This window comes from Hyperolius riggenbachi, chromosome 2 (assembly GCF_040937935.1).
Source record: "Hyperolius riggenbachi isolate aHypRig1 chromosome 2, aHypRig1.pri, whole genome shotgun sequence".
In the NCBI taxonomy this organism is placed as follows: Eukaryota; Metazoa; Chordata; class Amphibia; order Anura; family Hyperoliidae; genus Hyperolius; species Hyperolius riggenbachi.
The window spans coordinates 490,767,024-490,790,170 of record NC_090647.1 but is presented as its reverse complement, the minus strand read 5'-3'; the positions used below and the strand labels follow the sequence as shown (position 1 = coordinate 490,790,170).

The 23,147-nt window shown below is 44.6% G+C and overlaps 1 protein-coding gene across 8 annotated transcripts in view; it reads left to right on the top strand.

Annotated features, from left to right (window-relative positions):
• Positions 1-23,147, top strand: part of DSCAM (DS cell adhesion molecule) — a 635,668-nt gene that overhangs the window by 357,495 nt on the left and 255,026 nt on the right. For all 8 annotated transcript variants that reach the window (XM_068270401.1, XM_068270399.1, XM_068270402.1 and 5 more), the window contains one exon: positions 1,075-1,208. In XM_068270401.1, coding sequence (XP_068126502.1) covers positions 1,075-1,208 — 134 coding nt within the window. The remainder of the gene's footprint in view (positions 1-1,074; positions 1,209-23,147) is intronic.

Genomic DNA, 23,147 nt, shown 5'->3' with positions numbered 1-23,147 from the left:
AAAGCAGCCACAGAAACGGGGGACAGCAGCACACAAACTGACAAAGCAGCCACAGAAAGGGGGGACAGCAGCACACAAACGTACAAAGCAGCCACAGAAAGGGGAGACAGCAGCACACAAACGGACAAAGCAGCCACAGAAATGGGGGACAAAGCAGCCACAGAAAGGGGGTCAGCAACACACAAACTGACAAAGCAGCCACAGAAACGGGGGACAGCAGCACACAAACTGACAAAGCAGGCACAGAAATGGGGGACAAAGCAGCCACAGAAAGGGGAGACAGCAGCACACAAACGGACAAAGCAGCCACAGAAAGGGGAGACAGCAGCACACAAACGGACAAAGCAGCCACAGAAACTGGGGACAGCAACACACAAACGGACAAAGCAGCCACAGAAACTGAGATCTAGTAGCCTTGGGTGTAGTAATTGTGTTGAGGGGTAGATGCTCTGCTAATGTAGGATTGAGTTGGTAGCAGGAAAAAAGGGCGCCAGCTGAGGGTGGAGGAAGAGGGCGCCTCCATAGACTTTAATGCAATTATCGTTAATACCGCGAAAAAAGGGTGCCGTGATAAATATCGTTAACATTAGAACATTATAGTTTTTGAAGTATGTTATCGTTTTAGAAGCTTGCAACGTTATAGTTTTTGTCATATTGTTTTGTTTATATTTACAAATGTTACATTATCAAAGATATTATTGTTACTAAAAGGGTATTTCTGCAGAGGGAGTGGTTATGGTTAGGCACCACCAGGGGAGTGGTTAGTTTTAGGCACCACCTGGGTGGTTTATCGTAATCCGATTTCGTTAATTACCAGCGCCATTTCGTTATCAACTCGGCCCTTTTTTCACAGCGCCCTTTTTTCATGCACGCATTGAGTTTGTATGATCCACCTCTCTGGTATTCTCAGTGGATCAGTCTGAGCTGCACCGAGTGCATTCTTAGTGCTGGACCCAATTATTGACCTTATGTAATTAATGTTTTTTAATTGGCTTCTGTTGCTACTACTTACTGTATTATAATATTGTGGTGTGCTATAATATCAAAAGTAATGTCCTTCATTGTAATTTCCAGTTCCAGGTCCCACTGCTGGTGTTAAAGCTGCAGCAGCCTCCGCCTCCATCGTTTATGTATCTTGGCTCCCTCCGCTGAAACTAAATGGAATAATCCGGAAGTACACAGTGTTCTGTTCACACCCCTACCCAATGGTAAGTGCCAGCGCCAAGCATCCTGGTTCTCAGCTTTTTTTGTGTGTTTCTGTAAAATAAATAATGTGCTCAGTGTATAAAAGTGCATGTAGCCTAGCCTAGTGGTGCAACAACCAGCATTTGCTCAGCATTTCGAACCTGTGATGTTAGGCCTGGTTCACATGGGCGGTAAGCATCAGGTAAAAGGGATCTACTGCCGTTCCATTCAAATGAATGGAAGTGGGTTTTTTTAAATGAAGGTGACAGCAGTTGGCATCATTTGTGTAGAAGACACGGTAGATCCCGACGTCTTATCTAGTCTTGGACACTACATGTAGCGGATTATCTATGCATCTTGGATCTAGCAGCGATGTCAAACCGGTCCTTCAAGGGCCGGGGTCCTCACACATTTTTGACACAGCTCAAATGAATTGATGGATCTAAATCAGGAAAGGTGTGGTCCATCAGGTAGAACACATTTCTCCATTTCTCTGTCCATCCTAAACACTGGCATGGATCTGGCCCTATAGGGCTGGAGTTTGACACCTATGCTCTAAAGGAAGTCTAGAGTGGGCATTCTCCTACACTATGTGACCTCTGGCCTGGATTGAGTTTTAGAAGTTTAATAATATGGTTTTTATAGCGCTTTTCTCACTGGAGATTTATAGCATTGTGATCCTGTGTTCTGCAGTCTCAAAGGCTCGGGAAAGAAGATGTCCAGAGAAGGAGCCTCTGGCACTGATTGAGGAAGTGAGTTCCATAGAGTAGGAGCTGCATGGGAAAATGCCTGTGCACCAAATGTTTGTAAGTGGATCCTGGGAATAACCAAACTGATCTTATTGGCAGAGTGGAGGGTGCGTGGAGGGGTGTATAGATCTGCTATCTACTTGGGTCCCAAGTGGTTTAGCGCCTTGAATGTCAGTAGTCAGATCTTAGCTGGCAGTTACTTGGATTATTTACCACTGTGGGGGAAAATGGGAGAGGAACAAGAGAATATAGTGTGGGGCAGAGGGCAATGGCGGGGGAGCACATAAAGATCTTAGTGTGTGTGTGTGTGTGGGGGGGGGGGGGGGGGTGGGGGGGGGGGGGGTGCTCATGATTTGTAATTGTGCCCCTGTACATCAGTAGTTGGTTAGAGCTACAGGACTTCAGCGCTTACTGACACTCCTGTCTTAATGGATTCACTACTACTTGAAGCCTGTTTGCTTATTGATGAAAAACCTGAGAAATAGACAGTTATGTGAGATGCCCATTGTTCTTAGTGTGTATACTCACACTGCAGAGTCCTTATCAAAAGAGTCCTGATCAAAAGGTGTGTAAGTTAGATACTACTAATGCACTAATGCTGAGGGCCCTTTTCACACTGGTGCGGAGCGTCAAGTTGATGCTCTGCTACCGTAGCCTAATTCAACCCTATGGGGACATTCATACTTCCCACCTTGTGGTACGCTGGTCCAGAAGTGCCTAATCTAACGCTAACGCAGAACTACGTTATTGTGCGGGATTCGCGGCAACCTTTGTTGGCCCGGAAGTCATGTTAGTCTATGGCTACGCAGATTTTTTAAAGGAGTTGACGTCGCGGCACACATGCACGGAAGCGTATTTTTACAATACGCCTTCGCATAATCGAAGCAGGAAGTGACTGCAAGCGTGCGTCACTTCCTGCTTGCCTGGTGGCCAGACAGGGAACACCGTGTACTAACGCGGTGTTCCCTGAAGGCCTGTTTCTGGCATTGCAATGTGGCAAGCGCTTCGCTACCACCAGTTTACAGTCTAAAACCAGCCTGAATCATCAGCAGGCATGCCAGGCAAGTGGTATGGTGCATGGGTGTCTTATGGAAACCCCCCAAAGCTGTCTCTAAGGTACTCTATCTAAGCTATGCTGCTGAGCTACACTGCACTAACCCCTCCTGCACCCACCAGTTACACTACACTACCTCCTGCTGCCCACTAGCTACACTAACTACCCTATACTACACTAAACCTCTCCTACACCCACCAGTTACACTACCTCCTGCTGCCCACTAGCTACACCAGTGACGTCAAACCGGTTCTTTGAGGGCCGAGGTCCTTACACATTTTTCACACTGCTCAAATTAATTGATGGGTCTGAATCAGGAAAGGTGGGTCCATCAGGTAGAACGCCTTCCTCTCTTTCTTAGTCCATCCTGAACACTGGCAGGGATCTGGCCCTCCAGGTCTGGAGCTCCACTTCTGTTAGCTACACTAACTACCCTACACTACACTAGCCCCTGCTGCATCCACCAGTTACACTACTCTACACTACCTCCTGCTGCCCACTAGCTACACTAACTACCCTACACTTCACTAATCCCTGCTGCATCCACCAGTTACACTACACTACCTCCTGCTGTCCACTAGCTACACTAACTACCCTACACTTCACTAACCCCTGCGGCATCCACCAGCTAAGCTACACAGCATTGCACTTACACTATACTACATTGCACAAACACTACACTACACTGCTCTTACACTACACTATACTGACACTTCTGTCTTCCATTGATCGCTGTTTCTCTACTGTTTTTTTTTGTTTTGTTTTTTTTTTAAATTCAACAAAAATGTCTGCTCTGATTCTTTCATGTTTGATTCAGTCTCCATATCCTGATCAAAGCATCCGTTCATGTGGAGAATTGAGGATTTTTATCAAACTAGTCATTAAACGAATTAAGAAAAAGAAAGCACTAAAGGCGCTAACGGTGTGATTTTTTTTTTTTTTTTACTGAAAATCATATTTTCGATAAAATCGTTCATATTGAAAGAAAATATTGTATTTAATCAATCCACAGCACTGAAGAATACAAACTATTCCTGATATGGAAAGCAGTTGCAACATGTGTTTTGTGCAAATGCAGTTGCATATGTGTGAAAAAAATCTGCCACGCCGACTGACTGATTGGTTATGTGATCACTCCGGATCGACTGAGGTCACTAGCTTCTCTGTCTTCATACAATAGGATGTGAATAATCTGATGGGTACATTTACAGTGAGTGTCTGGGCGGGACTAGGAAATTCTGTGTGTTCAGAGCCGGGCTGTAAGCGGTGGTTTTGGGATTGGAGCAGAAACAAGTGTTTATGGCCGTGCTGACCTCCTGTGTTGTCAGGTGGATGACGAATAAGTGTGTAGGTGGATTTTTCATTAGGAACGATTCTTTCCATCAGGCATGCTGTGTCACAGAAGTGTTTGGTGACTCAGGGGTAATGTTCCAGTACTGATGGCCTTGATCACAATTATTATGAAACTGATGTAAGAAAAATGGAAATTACAGCAGTCTATCTGCAACCAAGATGTTAAAGAAGAAGAAACGTGTACATTAATAAGGGGCGAAAGAGCCCTTAACCTCCATGGCATTCAATTTCCCCAGGATTTATGTGCAAAAAGTGATAAAATTAATTTTTGTAAACTTTTTGTTTTCCTGTAACTTGCCAAAATGTGTCAAGCAAGGGTCTAGTATACAGTGCAGGAGAGTAGTGACGTGTATGCACGTTTATACTGTTCACAGCATGTTTTGTATGGACGATATATCTGTCAATACCGCTAGGGAGGTTAATGAAATGCTCTGTATTAGAGCTGCCAGTATCGGCAGATGTCAGAGTCAATAATTCACCTACAAAAAAATTTGAGGTCTGAAACTCCGCTCCTCCATTGGCAATACTACCATGGCCATTTTTATCTGAAGGGTTCCTAAGCTCTGTAGCCACCCCACCTGTGTTGCCATAGCCCGCCCCATCTTGGCAGTCGCCTATTAGGCCGTGGTTGCCGAGGTGGGGGCAGATCGAAGTGATAGAGGTGGGGGACGGCCACAGATTTTGGAACTCATTAGGAAAAACAATGCCAGATGTTTTTTTCATGGAGGGGCGGAGTTTCAGACCTCTGATTTACAGGCAAACGGGTGAGTTATTGGCGCTGACACCTGCCGATCCTTGCAGCTCTAACACAGAGCTTTAGGTTGCTTATTAAAATGACGCCCTCGGTACTCTTTTTAAGGGAGGTACAGAAAAATCTGGAGCAAAAATGAAGCAATTGTCGAAAGCAATCAATTAGAATTCTTGTTTTACTTAAACTGTAACTCCAGTCATGTATAAATTGAGATTAGCACCCCATATGAATTCAGTCGTCTTTAATTGCTGCAGGGGGAGCCTGAGGCAGTGTGTAGAGACTGACCGCAGCAGCAGTACCACCTGCCTGTGCACACTGACTCTGACACTCCTGGGTACACATAGGTCTACATTGAGGCACTCCGCTGCCTAGAAACATTGGATTATGGATTATTAACAGCAACTATTGAATCCATTGGGCGTGCCGATCTCTGCTTATACTAAATGCTTAGTTTATCCAGTGACTGATCTAAGCACTGAGTCCAACCACTCTACCTACTACTAATGTATACTCTATAATGCCATGTAATTGTCTTCATTAGATCCTGCAATCATTTCTTAAAGGTACATACACACGCTATACTAAACTCCGCCATGGCAGACCTGTACAGGTGTTCCCTGAGCTCATTGTTCCCGACTTACCCAGCCCACTATAAGCTATGCCGTCGTGGGCTGCTGCTGTCATACCTCCACATAGCCACAGATGCTATACTCTGCTATAGTGGAGTGAGGCGTCAGTACAGCAGTCGGCCTTTGAGCTGTCCCCAGAGGATGGAGTCCCGATCCCATCTGGCAATAACCATTGTGTGTACGCGTCTTACGTTATGGTCTGTGACACTGACTTCTACAGCTTCTGAAGGCATTACAGCTTTGTTTCCTCTGGGCACTGCAGTTTCGTCCAAAGACCCAAAAACATGCAGATAAGTTAATTTGCTTCCCCCTGAATTGATCTTTTCCATGATGAACATATGACTGTGGTAGGGAGTAGATTGGGAGCCCCTCTGAGGGACAGTCAGTGACAAGACAATATGCTCTGTACAGCACTGTGGGAGATGTCAGAGCTATATAACTACTAAATAACAATATTAATAATGATATCTTCTGTTTGCATCCTATTGTGTGCAAAAACCTCCATGTGAAGAGAGTTGTGCTTGCTTTACATTCTCTGATCCACCCACAAACACCTACATAGAAAGACTGACACCGTCACTGGGGGCAGGAATAATAATTCACTATACAAGTATGAAATGGAGGGCATCCTGGTAACTTTATACGATTATTTAGAAACGCTGGAAATAAGTCTTGTATTTAGAGATTTATTTGTTTATTTATTTATGGCACTGTCTTTTACTGCTTTATTAAAGTTGGTTAAAACCATATTCTTGAAGACTGTCCATGTACGTTGCACCTGTGTTTGTAAGACAGATCTTTGTTCTTGTAAAATTGAGCATGACTGCACATACCTGTAGAAAAGAAAATTCTCTTCAAGGCAACCCTGTATGAAATCAGGATTTTACTAAAGACAGTAAGCAGTACCTGCCCGTGATTATGGCAGGCTGCAAAGAATTGTGGTCCGCTTACAGCAAAGGAACCCGCGGATCAGTTGCAGAGTGACAAGTGTGATCGGCTTCTATTTATAAAATAGGAGCCATTCACTGTCCGCTTAGCAATGACCAGAGAGCGGACAATAAATGTCTGTTCTCCAGCACAAGTGGGAACACGGCCTAATACAGCCGGGTGGGGGGAGCCAGGGAGCAGAGAGTGCAACACGTGACCAGACCTCTCCCACCGGGGCAGTCCTGCGAAAGTCAGGACTGTTGGGAGATCTGCTATTAAGCAAAATCATCAGCTCTGCTTTCACAATCCAGATAAGAGACTCTGGTCATTTGCTTATAGTTTTAATAAATGCAACCACACATTATCAAAGAGACTGTGAAGCAGAAAAAAATTATGATATAATTGATGGTTGTGTAGTACAGATAATTACTAGACCAATAGTAGCAAATAAAATATTCTCATATTTTTATTTTCAGTTATATAGTGTTTTTTTTATAACATTGCATCATTCTCTAATATTTGTAGTTTACACAATACTCAGCATCCTAAATGATTTTACAGAGCAGGCCAGTGAACTTTTGAACTGTCCTCTGGAGAGAAAAAGAAAATACAGTGTCTGAAAAGCTGAGATAGCTCAATGGCTCTTTTGCATAGATAACAACTGGAGTTTCTTAACTCTTCCTGTACTGGAAACAATATTAGACTTATGTCTCTGCTCCTAATGTTTTATTTCTTACCTGTACTACACATACAAATCATTATATCATAATTTTTTTTCCGCTTCAGTGTCTCTTTAAAGAGAACCTGTAACAAAAAAAGTCCCCTGGGGGGTACTCACCTCGGTAGTGGGAAGCCTCAGGCACCTGTAGCTGCAGGCAATCTAGCGCTGGCTCCCCCGCAAACCGGGCTCGACAAGGCTAAAATATTTACCTTCCCTGGTTCCAGCGGGGGTGCTGTTGTGCCTCTCAGCGCGGAAATAGACGGAAATAGCAGATCTCTGTCGGGTCCGCTCTACTGCACAGGCGCAGGAGACTTGCGCCTGCACAGTAGAGTGGCCCGACAGCGATCGGCTATTTCCTTCTATCCCAGTGGAGAGCCGATACTGCGCCTGCGCTGGAGCAGGGAAGGTAAATATTTACATCCCCGCCGTTCCAGGGGCTTTTTCGTCGCCGCCGTGGGGCTCAGGAGGACGGGGGAAGCCTGGATAGGATCCGGAGGCCTCCCCCGCCCAAGGTGAGTACCCCCAGGGGAACTTTTTTTCATTACAGGTTTTCTTTAAAGCATGTAGATCAGCTGTACGAATGCCAACAAATGCTGTATATGTTTTTTTACGCATGTTAAACAAATATCCATGTACATCCTGCCTTTCTACAGGAATCAATGCAATCCGTAAAATTCCTTCTTTCAATTTTTTTTTTTCAGAACAGTTTGGAAATTGACATCCTGCAGTGATTTCAAATTATTTCGTGTAGCGAGTAACTTTCCTTATGTGTATCAGTGCAGCAGTCCTTTTGAACCTTTTATGGGGAAAGGAGGCACTATTGTTTATTTTCACATGCTGCTAATCATTGTCGAAAGAGGGGTTCTTTTTTCATGTTTTTGTGAGGTGTAGTTAGCAGTTCCAACAGCAGATGGCACTGTGGTGCTTTATATTGTAATTCTATATCTTACCTCTTCTCTGTAAACACTTCACACCTACGCACCCCAGAATCCAGCGCCTGCAATTCTTTGTGTGCCGTTACACCGAACATCATCCTATTTATATGCCTTTTCGTGTTCCCCAAGGGGAAGAGGGGCGAAGCATAGTCACGCCTGTAATGATTTCATAACTGAAATCATGAAGCAGTTGCTATTGGCTAAGCGGAAAAAAAATAGTTGTATCTGTGTTATAATAGCTAGGAGGAAATTCAGTCAATCCTTGTCTGTGCTTTTTGTCTGGATTTCTCCAGCAGCTGTGACAAAAAGATTTGTTTACAAAACAATTGTTTCTATCAAAGTCTACAGCTATGTACACATGCTAGATTAAACAGCCTCAGCCAAATATCTAGTGTGTGTACAGGCCGAGCCGAGGCAGAGGTGAGAGAGGCTCCAGCCTCAGGGTGCAGTGTAGGAGGGGGCGCACAACTCACTCAGCTATCATCCCCTATTGTGTTAGAAGCAGATAGAAATAAGAAAAAGGAATGCAGGGCAATTACTGCAAGCCAGATAACTAGATTAAGGTGTTAGGGGCCCTGGGACGCCTCTTAGTCTAATAGCAATCAGGAGGGCTTGATTCGCTAAACCGTGATAACTTATATCATGGCTGCGCTAGCGTTTTCACGCATGTGGGCGCAAAAATGCATGCGAAACGCAAAAAACATCCCTCCTTCATAGCAACAGGCTTGTGGCTAGCATCTAAGCCAGCAACGGTTCGGTACAGCACTGACTGCCGTCCAAGGGATCTAGTCTGGACCCCTGTGGGGGACGGCCCTTGTACGTATGTTAAAAGGCTAATGGTGTGAGTATGTGCAATGGAGCTTTGGTGACTAAAACGCCCACGCAGCACACACCGGAGAAACTGACAATATGAGTGGAATGGGCACATCAGAATTTTGCTGTGATTTAAAAAAAAAAAAAAAAACCTTGGTTGGAACTTGCATCTTGGTCCCATTTAATCAAATTTCCCTTGGCTTCCAGTCTGCTGAGAGTAAAGGCCCTTACCCACTATGTGATTTCTACAACGATTTTTCCAATGACCAGCATAGTTTTGGAGCAACGAGCGATCGTTTCCGCACTCTTGTGACGAGGGTACAGGCACACGATTATGTGAACGATGTTTGGCGATGCGCGGTGCAAACAACAGTCATGGCAGATCATTATCTCCATCGACCCCACACAAAGTTCCCCGATCGCTTGCCTTCCCTTTCTCACCCGTCGTGTGTACCCGCTGGTAGGAAGATGGATCGGGGAACGTTTGTCGTCGCTGGGAACCATCTTCCTGCGTCGTCAGGTGAGTATGTAGCTTTATACTTCTTTGTTCTCTATGAAGTGCACTGTTTATAACACCTAAACTTTCTTGCATTCTAATCAGAGGAGGATCATCCACATGGCTAATTAGGCGGGTGCCTAGAGTCAGATGGATGTAAAGGATCCTGGCTGCCACCACCTCTGACCTCAATGTACCAAAAAAGGCCAAGTGACAAGCAGGGGGAAGCCAAAGCTGCTTCTTTGCTAGATACCCCGATTTACCTTACATCTCAGGTCCTCATACATCACCATCAGAAAAAGCTTCACGTCCAATCACTATCAGACAAAGCATTGTCAGCAGGAGGTTCACACTGACCACAAGCAATCCAGAAATCCCTGTGTGCACTTCACATGTAGGAATGACAGCGTTCCCTGCTAGCTGACTCTTTATTGTTTCCAATTTCCATAGTAACAGAATCTTCTGACATTCTAGTGTGTGTGTGTGTGTGTGTGTGTGTGTGTGTGTGTGTGTGTGTGTGTGTGTGTGTGTGTGTGTGTGTGTAATGTGTGTGTGTGCGCGCATGCGTGTAATGTGTGTGTAATATGTGTGTGTGTGTGTGTGTGTGTGTGTGTGTGTGTGTGTGTGTGCGTGTGTGTGCGTGCGTGTGTGTAATGTGTGTGCATGTATGTGTGTGTGCGTGTTTTGTGTGTGTGTGTAATTTGTGTGCGTGTGTGTAATGTGTGTGCGTGTTGTGTGTGTGTGTGTGTAATGTGTGTGTGTGTAATGTGTGTGCATGTATGTGTGTGTGCGTGTTGTGTGTGTGTAATGTGTGTGCATGTGTGTGTGTGTGTAATGTGTGTGTGTGTGTGTGTGCGTGTAATGTGTGTGCGTGTGTGTATGTAATGTATTAAAACAAAAGTGTAATTTCCTCATTGATTCTATAGACATACGTGAGAAGGATCATTTTTATTTAGTCAATTGTATAATCTTCTCCTACTAATAAAAAAATATTATGCTGGGTACACACCATGCGATTTCCCGCTCGATCAGCAGGATCGATTATTTCCAACATGTTCGATCAGGTTTTGATCGATACAGCCGTCGATTTTGCATGTTAAGTATGTATCAATCGAAACCCGATCGAACATGTCGGAAATAATTGATCCCACTGATTGAGCGGGAAATCGCATGGTGTGTACCCGCATTACAGATGATATGGCACAAAATCATTAGTTAATTTAATGCATCAGTTCTATGGTTTAATTTTTGTTGCCCATACAAGAAGGTCCACGTTCCCAGAAGCATTTCCAGGTTACCTACACGTTTAAAAAATTAGAAATATTCTAGTAAAAAATATTTCATTGCATCTTTTATTGTTTTGCAAAGCCTCAGTTCAGGCTGCATCTTTAATGCATAATGTGTGGAATAGTGACACAGTGGTTAGCACTCTCACCTTGCAGCACTGGGTGCCCGGTTCGAATGCCAGTAAGGGTACTGGCTGCATGGAGTTTGTACGTTCTCCCCGTGTCTGTGTTGGTTTCCTCTGGGCACTCCAGTTTCCTCCCACATCCCAAAAACATACAGATATGTTAATTGATTTCCCCTAAATTGGCTCTAGACTACGATGGATACGACTATGGTAGGGATTAGATGTTGTGCCCCATGGACATTTGACTACGTACACTGTAAAGGGCTGTGGAAGATGTTAGCGCTATATGAATAATAATTTCCAGTGCACAAGGGGTGTTTTTGCATTGCAGTTAAACCATTTTTGCTTTATCTCTCTTTTTTAATTATGTTACAACTAGCTGTAATTGCAAATGCTGACTATGGGGTCAATTCATAAAACATTATAGTATTCGGTAATGCACAAAACAGCTAACTTACTGAGCACTTAGAAAAACGTCAATACGTAAAAGCTGTTACTGCATGAAAAGCTGAAATTCCCGAGCAGTGAGGTAAATTACTGACTTGTGCAGTAAATACCCATAGCTCCCAACTGCCCCTCTTTTAGAGGGACAGTCCCTCTTTGGGAGCCCTGTCCCTCTTTCCTCCTCATTTGTCCCTCTTTCAGGACTTTGTCCCTCTCTCTATGGAAATATATACCGGTATACAGTGTTCTCCCCAGATTTTTTTTCCAGCCGGGTGGCATGAAATAGTAGCAGGGTGGCAGGAAAAAGCAGCCGGGTGGGGCGAGATGAAAATGCAGGGCAACTCTGCTTACAGCATAGGAGGTGGTGAGGAGGTTAGCCGATGACAGCCGGGTGGTCACCAAATCTAGCCGGGTGGAGCACCCGGCTAAAAGAGCCTGGGGAGAACACTGGGTATATATTTCTCTACTAAAATTGTGTTTGACTCTAAACTTTATTCCCATCCTTTACAATTATATGTAACTATTTGTAAAATGTGAATAGGAAGGAAAATGAACCAGGATAGAAAGGACCAGTGTGGTTTGAATTATAAAACAAATTGTTCTTATGAAATCTTTATGGTATGCGTGATCAGGGGTGTGGCAGGGGCAAGTGTTCCTCTTTCTCATCTCAAAAAGTTGGGAGGTATGATTACGTCAACACAATTCATAAAAGTTATAACATGCAGTAAAACACAGGAAAATTACAGTCAGGTTAGATGTGATGAAATCAGAGCGGAGTCTGTGGAGACTGGGCTGGGAGCCGTGATTCTGAAGCAGGAGCTTCAGTGAGCTATGATTGACAGGAGCAGGGAGCCAATAGAAAGAGCCTCTGACTCCTGCAAGAACCCTGTGATCGTATCTGATTGGACCCACAGGCTTCTCCGGCAGGACCGGAATTCCTACCCCACATGCACCTATCAAAGAGATTACAAAACAAAACAGGATGCCTCTTACAATACAATATACAATACAATAACATTTCTATAGCGCTTTTCTCCCATAGGACTCAAAGCGCTTAGGCTCTCTCAGATTCAGTAATTGGTAGTAGGATGAAGTACTCTTACTATTGTCATGCTATCTCTGCACGGAACAACATGTAACAACACAGACAACTCACACTCTTCTGCTGTTACCAACAATGGGCTTCGGTAAATTATCAAACTTCTACCTATGAAAATTTTTATGAATTAGCACACAAAAGTCTAAATTACCCAATGCGGTATTTTCCCGACCAGATGTTTTTCCTGCACAGCCTTTTATGAATCAACCCCTTTCTGTGAAAATGTCAAATGCAGCTTGGCTGGAATCTAAACAGCACTGTCTCTGAACTGTTCTTGTGACATTTTATTGTGTGTAAAGGTATTCACCAGACTGCTATTGCTGTTCTAGCTGCAGCGGGGAGCCTGCTGCTCTCCATTCCCCTCCCCATTGAACAGATCAGGGTGATCAGCAGGGAGCCTAGCAGCATGTCTGTTGAAAGAGTAGTAATAATGGGGTTGATTCTCTAAACATCAGTAATACTGCCGAGCACACACAGCGCACTGCAATATTACCCTAGCTTTTGCCTGTTCAGTGAGTTAGGCCATTAGCATGGCCCGGGGTACTCAGGTAGGGCGGCCATTGCTACAATAATGCAATGTTAATAATAGCCATGCTTGTTAGTAATCCATGTTACCTTAACAAGGGTACCAGTACTTTGGTACCACGGGTCATGCTAATTGTGTAGCTCGCGGTACTTGCAGGTGAAAGTTAGGGTGATATTGCCGTGCACTATGTGTGCACAACAGTATTACCGATATTTAGAGACTCAACCCCGCTCTGTGCTTCCATACTTCCTTCTTACGATCATGTGACATGCCTCAGGAGGTAGAAGTATGCAGGATAGAGCGTGTGGCTGTCAGGAAGATCAGAAGAGGCCCAAAACAGCACTGGAGCAGGTAAATATTACTTTTCTCCACTGCGCTACTCTGAAGAAGGGGAGGAGCAGGCTGGCTACGGTAACTATAGTTACAACACTTAGTTTGACTGTAAACGTTGTGGAGAAAAAACACAGGAAGACCAATCTGGCGCAATATTGTTAGAACACCAGGGTAATAGAAAGAGTAGTAAAAGGTATACTCACAAAGGTAGGTTGCTACAGTAGGTGAGGCAACCACTCGTTAGCACCAGGGCTGTGGAGTTGGTATAAAAATCACCCGACTTCGACTCCTCCGTTTATGAAACCTCTGATTCCAACTCTGACTCCAAGTACCCAAAATGGTTCTGACTCCGACTCCTCGACTCTGACTCCTTGGTCTAATACTTACCAGGGATGTGAATTTGATACAAAATCATCCAACTCCGACTCCTCAGTATATGAAACTCCAACTCCGACTCCAGGTACCCAAAATTGCTCCGACTCCACAGCCCTGGTTAGCACGTGCGGGGAAGTACCATCCCCACTCGGCCTTGGTAGAGGTGATGGTGGTTGCTGCTCCCAAGAAGATTTTTAGTACTGGTAATTTCACCCAGGACTAATTCCCCCCTGGCTAAGGATATACTCCAAGTATTAGATAAGACTGGAGGCACCCGTTGTTGAGAGAACGTGTATGGATCTATAAGCTAATATCCAACAGTAAGACCTTATGGGTGATTGATCAGGAAAAAGGAAATTTGTAGATCAGGAAAACGTAATATTTTTATTATTTGCCCTTGACAACATTAAAGTTTCCTTACGGCTCCTGGGACTGGCAGCTAGTTTAGTAGAAGGCATGTTTACTGACCTGGGGAAGCAGCTTTCTGCCATGAAACTCGTTGTGAAGTGCAAATAATAAAAACGATTTGAACTATTTCCTTGATCTACAAATTTCCTTTTTCCTAAACAAGCACCCATAAGGTAGGATACCCATAAGGTCTTACTGTTGGATATTACCTTATACTGTAGATCCATACATGTTCTGTCAACAACGGGCGCCTCCAGTCATATCTATCACTGTTCAATAAATGTTGATTCTCAATAAACAATTTGGCCCACAAATTACAGTAGATGGTTTTAGATTTTCACCCCTTGCATTGACACCCTTGCTTTAGAGCTTAGAGAACAGCTAAATAATAATAATAAAAAAATAAAGGCAAACAGAACAATGTATTTTTATGTGCTCATTATCCTAAATGCCTGTAGTACTTTTATTTTTGGAAAAAAGCGCATAGCCGTTACGCTGTATAGGTAACTTGTATCTTGAATTTTTTTTATTTGGTTCAGGTTGCAGCTTCCTGGGGAGTAGCAGAACACTCCTGGTCACCGTGACTGGAAGTATTTTCCTGCCCCTGAGCTTATTTCTGTGCCACCTGCTGAATTTCAAATGTTTTTCTTCACACACATGAGAGAGCCCAGAGCCAGATGCTTCCACACAGTGTAGCTCTCTGAGGAGAGCTGCTGGTGTGACTGATTGCATACAGAGACTGGAACCTCATGCAGATTCTATCAGCTTCGCAGCTTTGTCCATTCTAATTAACACTGTTTTGCCGTGGTACTCACAGCTGAGCCACTCAGCCTCCAAAATGCCAAACTCTCTTATTCTGTGTACACACTCATTGGCAGAGCTTGTGCCATCCTGTGTTATCAGTGCAGAAGATCCTGCATGATATAATCTCAAATGCATGGCTTTTACCTGCTAAAGTATTTGCTCAGGAAGCACCCTCAACAACTTCTTCCTGTGCGACAGACTTCCATTGCTGTACATGACAGTCTTTTCAGAGATTTCAGTCAGTGCTCCGCCCCTTGTAGTCTGCAGAGATGGGCTTTCGAGTAGAAAGCCACTCAAATTTGAAATTGTAATAAAGGTTGATTAAGGCAGGTGTGAGCATCGGAGACGAGGGGTTACTTACCTAGAAGTCCGTCGGGCTCCTATGCGTATCACTCCACTCGCATGTGACCTATGGGACACGGTCCACGACTCACTACCGCACTTCCTCCTTTCGGCTTGAAGGAGGAAGTGCATCCCATAGGTCACATGCGAGAGGAGTGATACGCATAGGAGCCAACGGACTTCTGGGTAACTAACCCCTCGTCTCCCATGCTCACACCTGCCTTAATCAACCTTTGTTACAATGTTGAATTTGAGTGGCTTTCTACTCGAAAGCCCATCTCTGTCTGCACAACATGAAGATACGGAGCAGCCCCTCCCAGAGATCCTGCTATTAACTTCTTCAAGTAAATGTGCCCAAATATCAGCCAGTGTATGGACTCATCGAAATGCATTCCGCCGGGAGATGTAGGCACAGGGTAAGCTGAAAAATGGATCACCCGGCTCCAGCAAAAGTCCTGGCGGCGCTAATTACCATTTCCTCTCCAGGTCGCCGTGAATAGTGGGGAAAGATGTAATTCGGTGGAAAAAAGAAAGCTCTTTTTAAAGTAATTTGGGCAAATTACCCAAATATATGTATGAACACCCTGTGTCTGCGCAGCCACTCACCGATGCTAAGCCCCGCCTCCGGTTCACTTCTGTAATTTCAGACTTTAACCACTTGAGGACCACAGTGGTAAACCCCCCTAAAAACCTGGCTGTTATTTTAATAATTGGCCACTGCAGCTTTAAGGCCAAGCTGCAGGGCCCCACAACACAGCACACGAGTGATTTCCCCCCCCCCCTTTTTCTCCCCACCAACAGAGCTCTCTGTTGGTGGGGTCTGATCGCCCCCGCTCCTGCTGATGTCACCAGGAGCATACTGTGCAGGCCCACTATGGTCTGTGCCAGACACACAAATAACTATGTTGTGTTCCTTTTTTTCTTTCTCTGCCTAAGAGTTAAAAATCAGGTATGCAAGTAATAGTTTCTGTCTGGGTCGGGACCGGGTTGGACTGTACAGTAACCCTCACTGATAAGGAATTCCAGCCATAAAGCACTTTCTTCTCAGGAAAAGGCTTCTGAAAGCGGGAAACAGACAGAGTCAATAATTCATAGATTTGAGCTTTAGCATACCCTAATGAAGGTGTCATTGAGCAGAGACAATGTAACAGTAAAAATGAAAAAAAAAGTAGATTAAAAAATAAAATAAAACTATGGGATATCTAAAAAAGTATTTTTTAGGAGAAGGAGGGTAGATACAATTGTTTATCTCATCAGTTTATTTTCACCTTGTGTCCTTTAAGTAGAAGTACAATAATAATGATTATTATGATTATAATTGCAGTATATATGAGCCGCATGTGCAGTGATAGCCTATTTTCCATTACTCTGAAGTTTCTTCTGGGCACTTGGTTAGACGAGGCAGCGCTGTCGCCTCTGAGATCTCCTGTTAGCCGCGTCAGCCCGTCTTCTGTATCTCTCCGATCAGCTTTGTGATCCCGTCAGCAGCTCTGGAGGAAAATGCAGGCTGGGCAGGAATGGGCAGACGCGGTGTCACCTTCTCCTGGATTGGCACTGAGAGAAGTGCCCGGTCAGTGGTCAGAGCTATCTTTGTCTAGCAGACAGGCTGAAGTATTACAGCTATCTGTGAGCCTTAATAATGGCAGTACCAGGTCCATTAGGCAGCAGATATTGTCACACAATACACAGGCCTGAGTTGATGACAAGCTGCACAGATAACAGCATCACAATGGCCCTTGTGTCCTCCAATTACCTGTCCTTTTTCCTGTAATGCCAGGCCTAGACTATGCAATGCTTTTCATCGATTAGACAATTGAGTTGACAATAACATAAGACTGAGAGAATGAAAAAACAAAATGACAGTCCAGTTGATGGATTTTTGATCAAAGGAAATGTGCACACAGGTGCGTAAACTCAGATTCTCAAAAGAAGTGCGTGCATAGGTGCCTAAACTTCCAATTCTCAAAGAAATGTGCAGACAGATGCGTAAACTCTGTCAAAAGAAATGTGTGCACAGGTGTGTTAACCCCCCGATTCTCAAAAGAAATGTGTACACAGGTGCGTAAACCCTCGATTCGCAAAAGAAATGTGCACACAGGTGCGTAAACCCCCGATTCTCAAAAGAAATGTGCACACAGGTGTGTAAACCCCCGATTCTCAAAAGAAATATGCACACAGGTGCGTAAACTCCTGATTGTCAAAAGAAATCTGCACACGTGCATAAACCCCCAATTATGAAAGCAAATGTGCACATGTGCGTAAACCCCAGATTCTCAAAGCAAATGTGCAAACAGGTGTGTAAACCCCCAATTCTCAAATGAAATGTGTGCACACACAGGTGCGTAAACCCCAGATTCTCAAATGAAATGTGTGCACACACAAGTGCGTAAACCCCCGATTCTCAAATGAAATGTATGCACACACAGGTGCGTAAACCCCCTATTCTCAAATAAAATGTGTGCACACACAGGTGCGTAAAACCCCCAATTCTCAAATTAAATGTGTGCACACACAGGTGCGTAAAACCCCAATTCTCAAATGAAATGTGTGCACACACAGGTGCGTAAAACCCCAATTCTCAAATGAAATGTGTGCACACACAGGTGCGTAAACCCCAGATTCTCTAAAGAAACCCCCGATTCTCAAAAGACATTTTCACACCAGTGCATAAACTCCGGACTGTCAAAAGAAATGTGCACACATCCATTGAAAATGTCCATCTTTAGCAGGGCCGGATTTACCATAAGGCACTGTAGGCACGTGGCTACAGGCGCCTGATGCTGGAAAGGTGGCTCACTCCCCTCCTCCAGTGCATCCCTCTTTCCTTCCCTATGCAAAGTCCTGAGCAGGGTATAAATGAGAGATTACTCACCCAGCTCTCTGCATTCCACTGACGAGATCTCCCTTCAGTCAGGGTAGCTACTTAATATTGAGGGTGGCACCTGTAGCTAACTGTGATAGGAATGGACATAAGGGAAAGGTGACAACTGAGCTAGCCAGCACAATTGCGGTGAGCTTTAGCAGGTATTTGTAGGTTCATGGAAAGCAAAGTCTAGGGTGCCAGGACATCTGTGCCTACAGGCTCTTGTGATGTAAATTCAGGCCGCTTTCACACTAGAGGCAGCGGTAGAAAAGGCCAAAACGCTGCCTTTGGCTGTCAGCGTTTTGGTGCGTTTTGAAGCTGTTTTAACACCAATACATGATTATCAATGAAATGAGAAATGCTGCAGTAGGCCCCGAAAAAGCGACTGGGAGCGTTGAAATGCAATGCTCAAAAACGCGGCGTTAAAGCGGATCCGAGATGAAAAACTAACTATAACAAGTAACTTGTCTACATACTGTATCTTATCTAAAGTTTAGATAGTTTACACAGCAAATCTAGCTGCAAACACCTTCAATAGAATATGAATATTTCTTCCTGTGATATATTGACAGCAGCCATGTTGTGTGTAAACATTACAAACAGGCAAGCTTATCTGCATCTTCAGCACTCATCCTGTGAAAAAAAACCTAATCCCTCCTCCCCTCTGCCTCTGAAATCTCTGGCTAGTAACCTCTTCCTCTTCCTGGCCAGACTGAGCTCCCATGAGCCCTTGCTACTTTCTGAAAATGCCTTGGCTCTCTGAAAACCAGTGGGCGTGGCTTGTTTAGTTTATAGGGAATAAGAGTATTAAAACAAAAACAAAAAAGTATTTGGAATGAGGAATGCCCTATAAACAATAGGAAAGGAACAAAATTATGCAATGAGTAAAAGTTCATCTCAGATCCACTTTAAGTGTGAAAGGTAAAATGGACTTTAATTTTACCATGGAAAACGCCAACTACGGCCGTGGCGGTAAAGCGCCGAAAAAGCCCTTAGTGATACAAGAGGCTGGGGAGGGGGAACAGAACGCTACATCGTCTATTTTGTTGAGTTGACTTACCTTTGACTTTTTTTCGCTTTACTTTAAACTTGCGCTCTGCTCCTTCCTTCCTACTGTGTGAATGTTTACTGAATATTAAGCCTTAATGATGTTTTGTTTACCTGGACTCGCCACCTCGCAGGACTATTCGTCATGCTGGTTATTAAACACACAGGGATAAATCACAAATCTGCTCTGCTATTTATGCAGCGTGGAAACTTCCTGGAGGAATAGAGTACAGTTGGCCTGGAGAAGGGCTTATTTCTTAAACAGTAGACAGATGTACAATGTGGGCTTGTTCCTGTAATGTGCAGCACAAGCATAGAGTGCAGTGTGCAGGAACATCGGTCATTGCAGAGAAAACAATGCTGAATGTTCCCACTAGTGTGGCTGCATTGCTCTGCAAAGTGATGTCACACTGCCCCATCCAGCGTAATGAGCAGAATCATCAGCACAGGAGTGATGGGACACTTCTGCTTTCAAGGAGGCTGCCATATTTATCTTCTATAAGCAATACCAGTTGCCTGGCTGTCCTGCTGATCATCTGCCTCCAATACTTTTAGCTATAGACCCTGAACAAGCATGGAGCAGATCAGAGGTTTCTGACATTATTGTCAGATCTGAGAAGATTAGCTGCCTGCTTGTTTTTGGTGGTTTTCAGACACTACTGAAGCCCATATAGATCAGTAAGGCGGCCCGGTAACTAGTATTGTTTAAAAGAAAGAAATATTGCAGCCTCCATATCCCCCTCACAGTTTTTCTTAGAGATTTTATTATCCCAGTAAGGGCTCTTTCATACAGGCAGCTTAAAGGGGACCTGTACTGAGTAAAATTATTTAAAATAAACACATGAGGTAACTTCAAATGAACATAGTTACCTTGCCATCAGTTCCTCTCAGAAGCTCACCATTTTCTTCTGACAATAATCCCTTCCAGTTCTGACAACATTTTGTCAGAACTGAAATATATCAGTTGCTGTCAGTTATTTATTGGTTGCTGTCAGTTACAGCTGAGAGGAGAACTGATGTGTCCATGTTTCCCTATGGCTCAAGTGGGCGATGTTACTGTGTAACTGTGTGCTGACCAGAAAAATGTTATGGTGTAATAGCCATTTTCAAAATGGAGGACGGAGAATTCCATTGATAACAGAGGACAAACCGGACGCAGGAGAGGAAAAAGAGATTGAGGAGTAGACTACACAGGAGGTAAGTATGACTTGTGTATGTTTATTTTGACTTTTAATTTTCAGTTCAGGTTTTCTTTAAGGGGGTGAATCTACTGCCTGTCCGCTTCCTTATTGCACTGGCCTGATGCTTGTTAGCACTCGGTACAGGCGTGGCCTCCTCTGGAGTCACAGCTGAGCGCTGCTGTACTCTCTGTCACCAGGTACAAAGATCCAAGTTCGGCTGGCACACTGATGCAAGTAATCGAAGATGCTTTATTCCATCATCGTATGCACAAAGTATGACAATTGTTTCGGGGCCACGGCGGGTCCCCTTCATCAGATACAGTGCAGACATACTGATCTGATGAAGGGGACCCCCCCCCCCCCGTGGCCCCGAAACAATTGTCATACTTTTGTGCATACGATGATGGAATAAAGCATCTTTGACAGGGATGAGCAGAAACTACGCCAGTGCGAATTTACGCATCGTAGTTCGCATCTACGCATCGTAGTTCATAGGCGAAGTTTCAAACCTACGCTTACGAATTTACGCGTAGCGAAGTACCGCTACGCGTAGCTTACGCCCACTATGCGTAGTTAACGTGTATTGCGTAGTGAACTACGAATGCGTTACTCGCGTCTAATTTTCCGCATGCGATTGTATGCATACAAATTTACGCATTGGAAAGGGGGATGTACGCATAGAAGGGTTCCCAGTATATGCAATTCTAAAGAAATGAATGCGTACAATTTTCTGCATACGGACATAAGTGTCCGCATACACTACGCTTTACCCTACGCGTAATTGCGTATTTTAACACGTATTCTACGAAATGCATACGAAGCGAATATTTGTTTTCGAAGCCGTAGTTTGGCGAAGCGTAATTGCGTAAAACTACGCGTATTTCCAGCGTAGCGAAGTTGGCTGACTACGACCATCCCTGATCTTTGATTTCTTGCATCAGTGTGCCAGCCGAACCTGGATCTTTGTTACTGGATGGATGTGGCTTTTTGCATCTAGGCTGTGCACCCGAACATACACGGTAAGATGGGCCTCTCCAAGAACTTGATATTGCTCTGTCGCCAGGTAATGCAACCGCGTGTTGAGCTGACACACATGGTGCTACAAACACTGCCATTCGACTGGTAAATTATGTTGAGACAGTAACCTTGAGTTTATATTATTATTATTTATTGTATTTATAAAGCGCCAACATCTTACGCAGCGCTGCACAATAGATAAATGGGTTAACATACAGGTAGAACATACGGAAACTCACAACAAAACAAGATCATGCAAATGATTTGATAACAATACAGAGTTTATATTGGGCACAGTACATTTACTAGCTCTTTAAGGAGCTATACCAATTGGTGTACTGCCTCATAGCGCAGGCTGATATCATTCAGAGACACCCCCTTAAAAGACATGTGAAGTGAGAGTGCTATGGAGACTGTCAATATTTATTTACTTTAAACAGTTGCCTGGTGTCCTGCTGATCTTTCATGCATCAGTAATGTCTGAATCACACACCTGAAACAAGTATACGGCTAATTCAGTTAAACATTTGATCTGAATGCCTGTTCAGGGTCTATGGCTAAAAGTTTTAGGTAGAGGATCAGCAGAACAGCCAGGCAACTTGCATTGTTTAAAAGAGAATAAATATGGCAGTCTCCATATGTCTCAGGTGTCCTTTAATGCAGGGGTCCCCAACCTTTTCCGGCCCGGGAACCGCTTTCTGACCAAATTTTTCTCGGTTTGGGGGGGGGGGGGGGGGGGTGGCGTTTGGGAGGGGTCAGGGGGAGGATGTGGTTGGTGTGCGGCCTAGTGGACAGTGTTGTGCGCAGCGGGTTATGAGGGGGGGAGGGCGGCAGCATGACTAGTATAGTTGCCCCAGTATAGGGAGTTTAGTTGCCCCAGTATGGCTAGTATAGTAGTATAGTTACCTCAGTATAGTGCCCCAGTATAGCTAGTATAGTGCCCAGCATAGCTAGTAAAGTGCCCAGTATAGGTAGGTAGTGGCCCAGTATGGCTAGTATAGTGCCCCAGCATGGCTAGTATAGTGCCCCAGCATGGCTAGTATAGTGCTCCAGCATGGCTAGTATAGTGCCCCAGCATGGCTAGTATAGTGCCCAGCATGGCTAGTATAGTGCCCAGCATGGCTAGTATAGTGCCCCAGCATGGCTAGTATAGTGCCCCAGGATGGCTAGTATAGTGCCCAGCATGGCTAGTATAGTGTCCAGCATGGCTAGTATAGTGCCCAGCATGGCTAGTATAGTGCCCAGCATGGCTAGTATAGTGCCCAGCGTGGCTAGTATAGTGCCCCAGCATGGCTAGTATAGTGCCCCAGGATGGCTAGTATAGTGCCCCAGGATGGCTAGTATAGTGCCCCAGCATGGCTAGTATAGTGCCCCAGGATGGCTAGTATAGTGCCCCAGGATGGCTAGTATAGTGCCTCAGGATGGCTAGTATAGTGCCCCAGCATGGCTAGTATAGTGCCCCAGGATGGCTAGTATAGTGCCCAGCATGGCTAGTATAGTGCCCAGCATGGCTAGTATAGTGCCCAGCATGGCTAGTATAGTGCCCCAGCATGGCTAGTATAGTGCCCCAGCATGGCTAGTATAGTGCCCCAGCATGGCTAGTATAGTGCCCAGCATGGCTAGTATAGTGCCCAGCATGGCTAGTATAGTGCCCAGCATGGCTAGTATAGTGCCCCAGGATGGC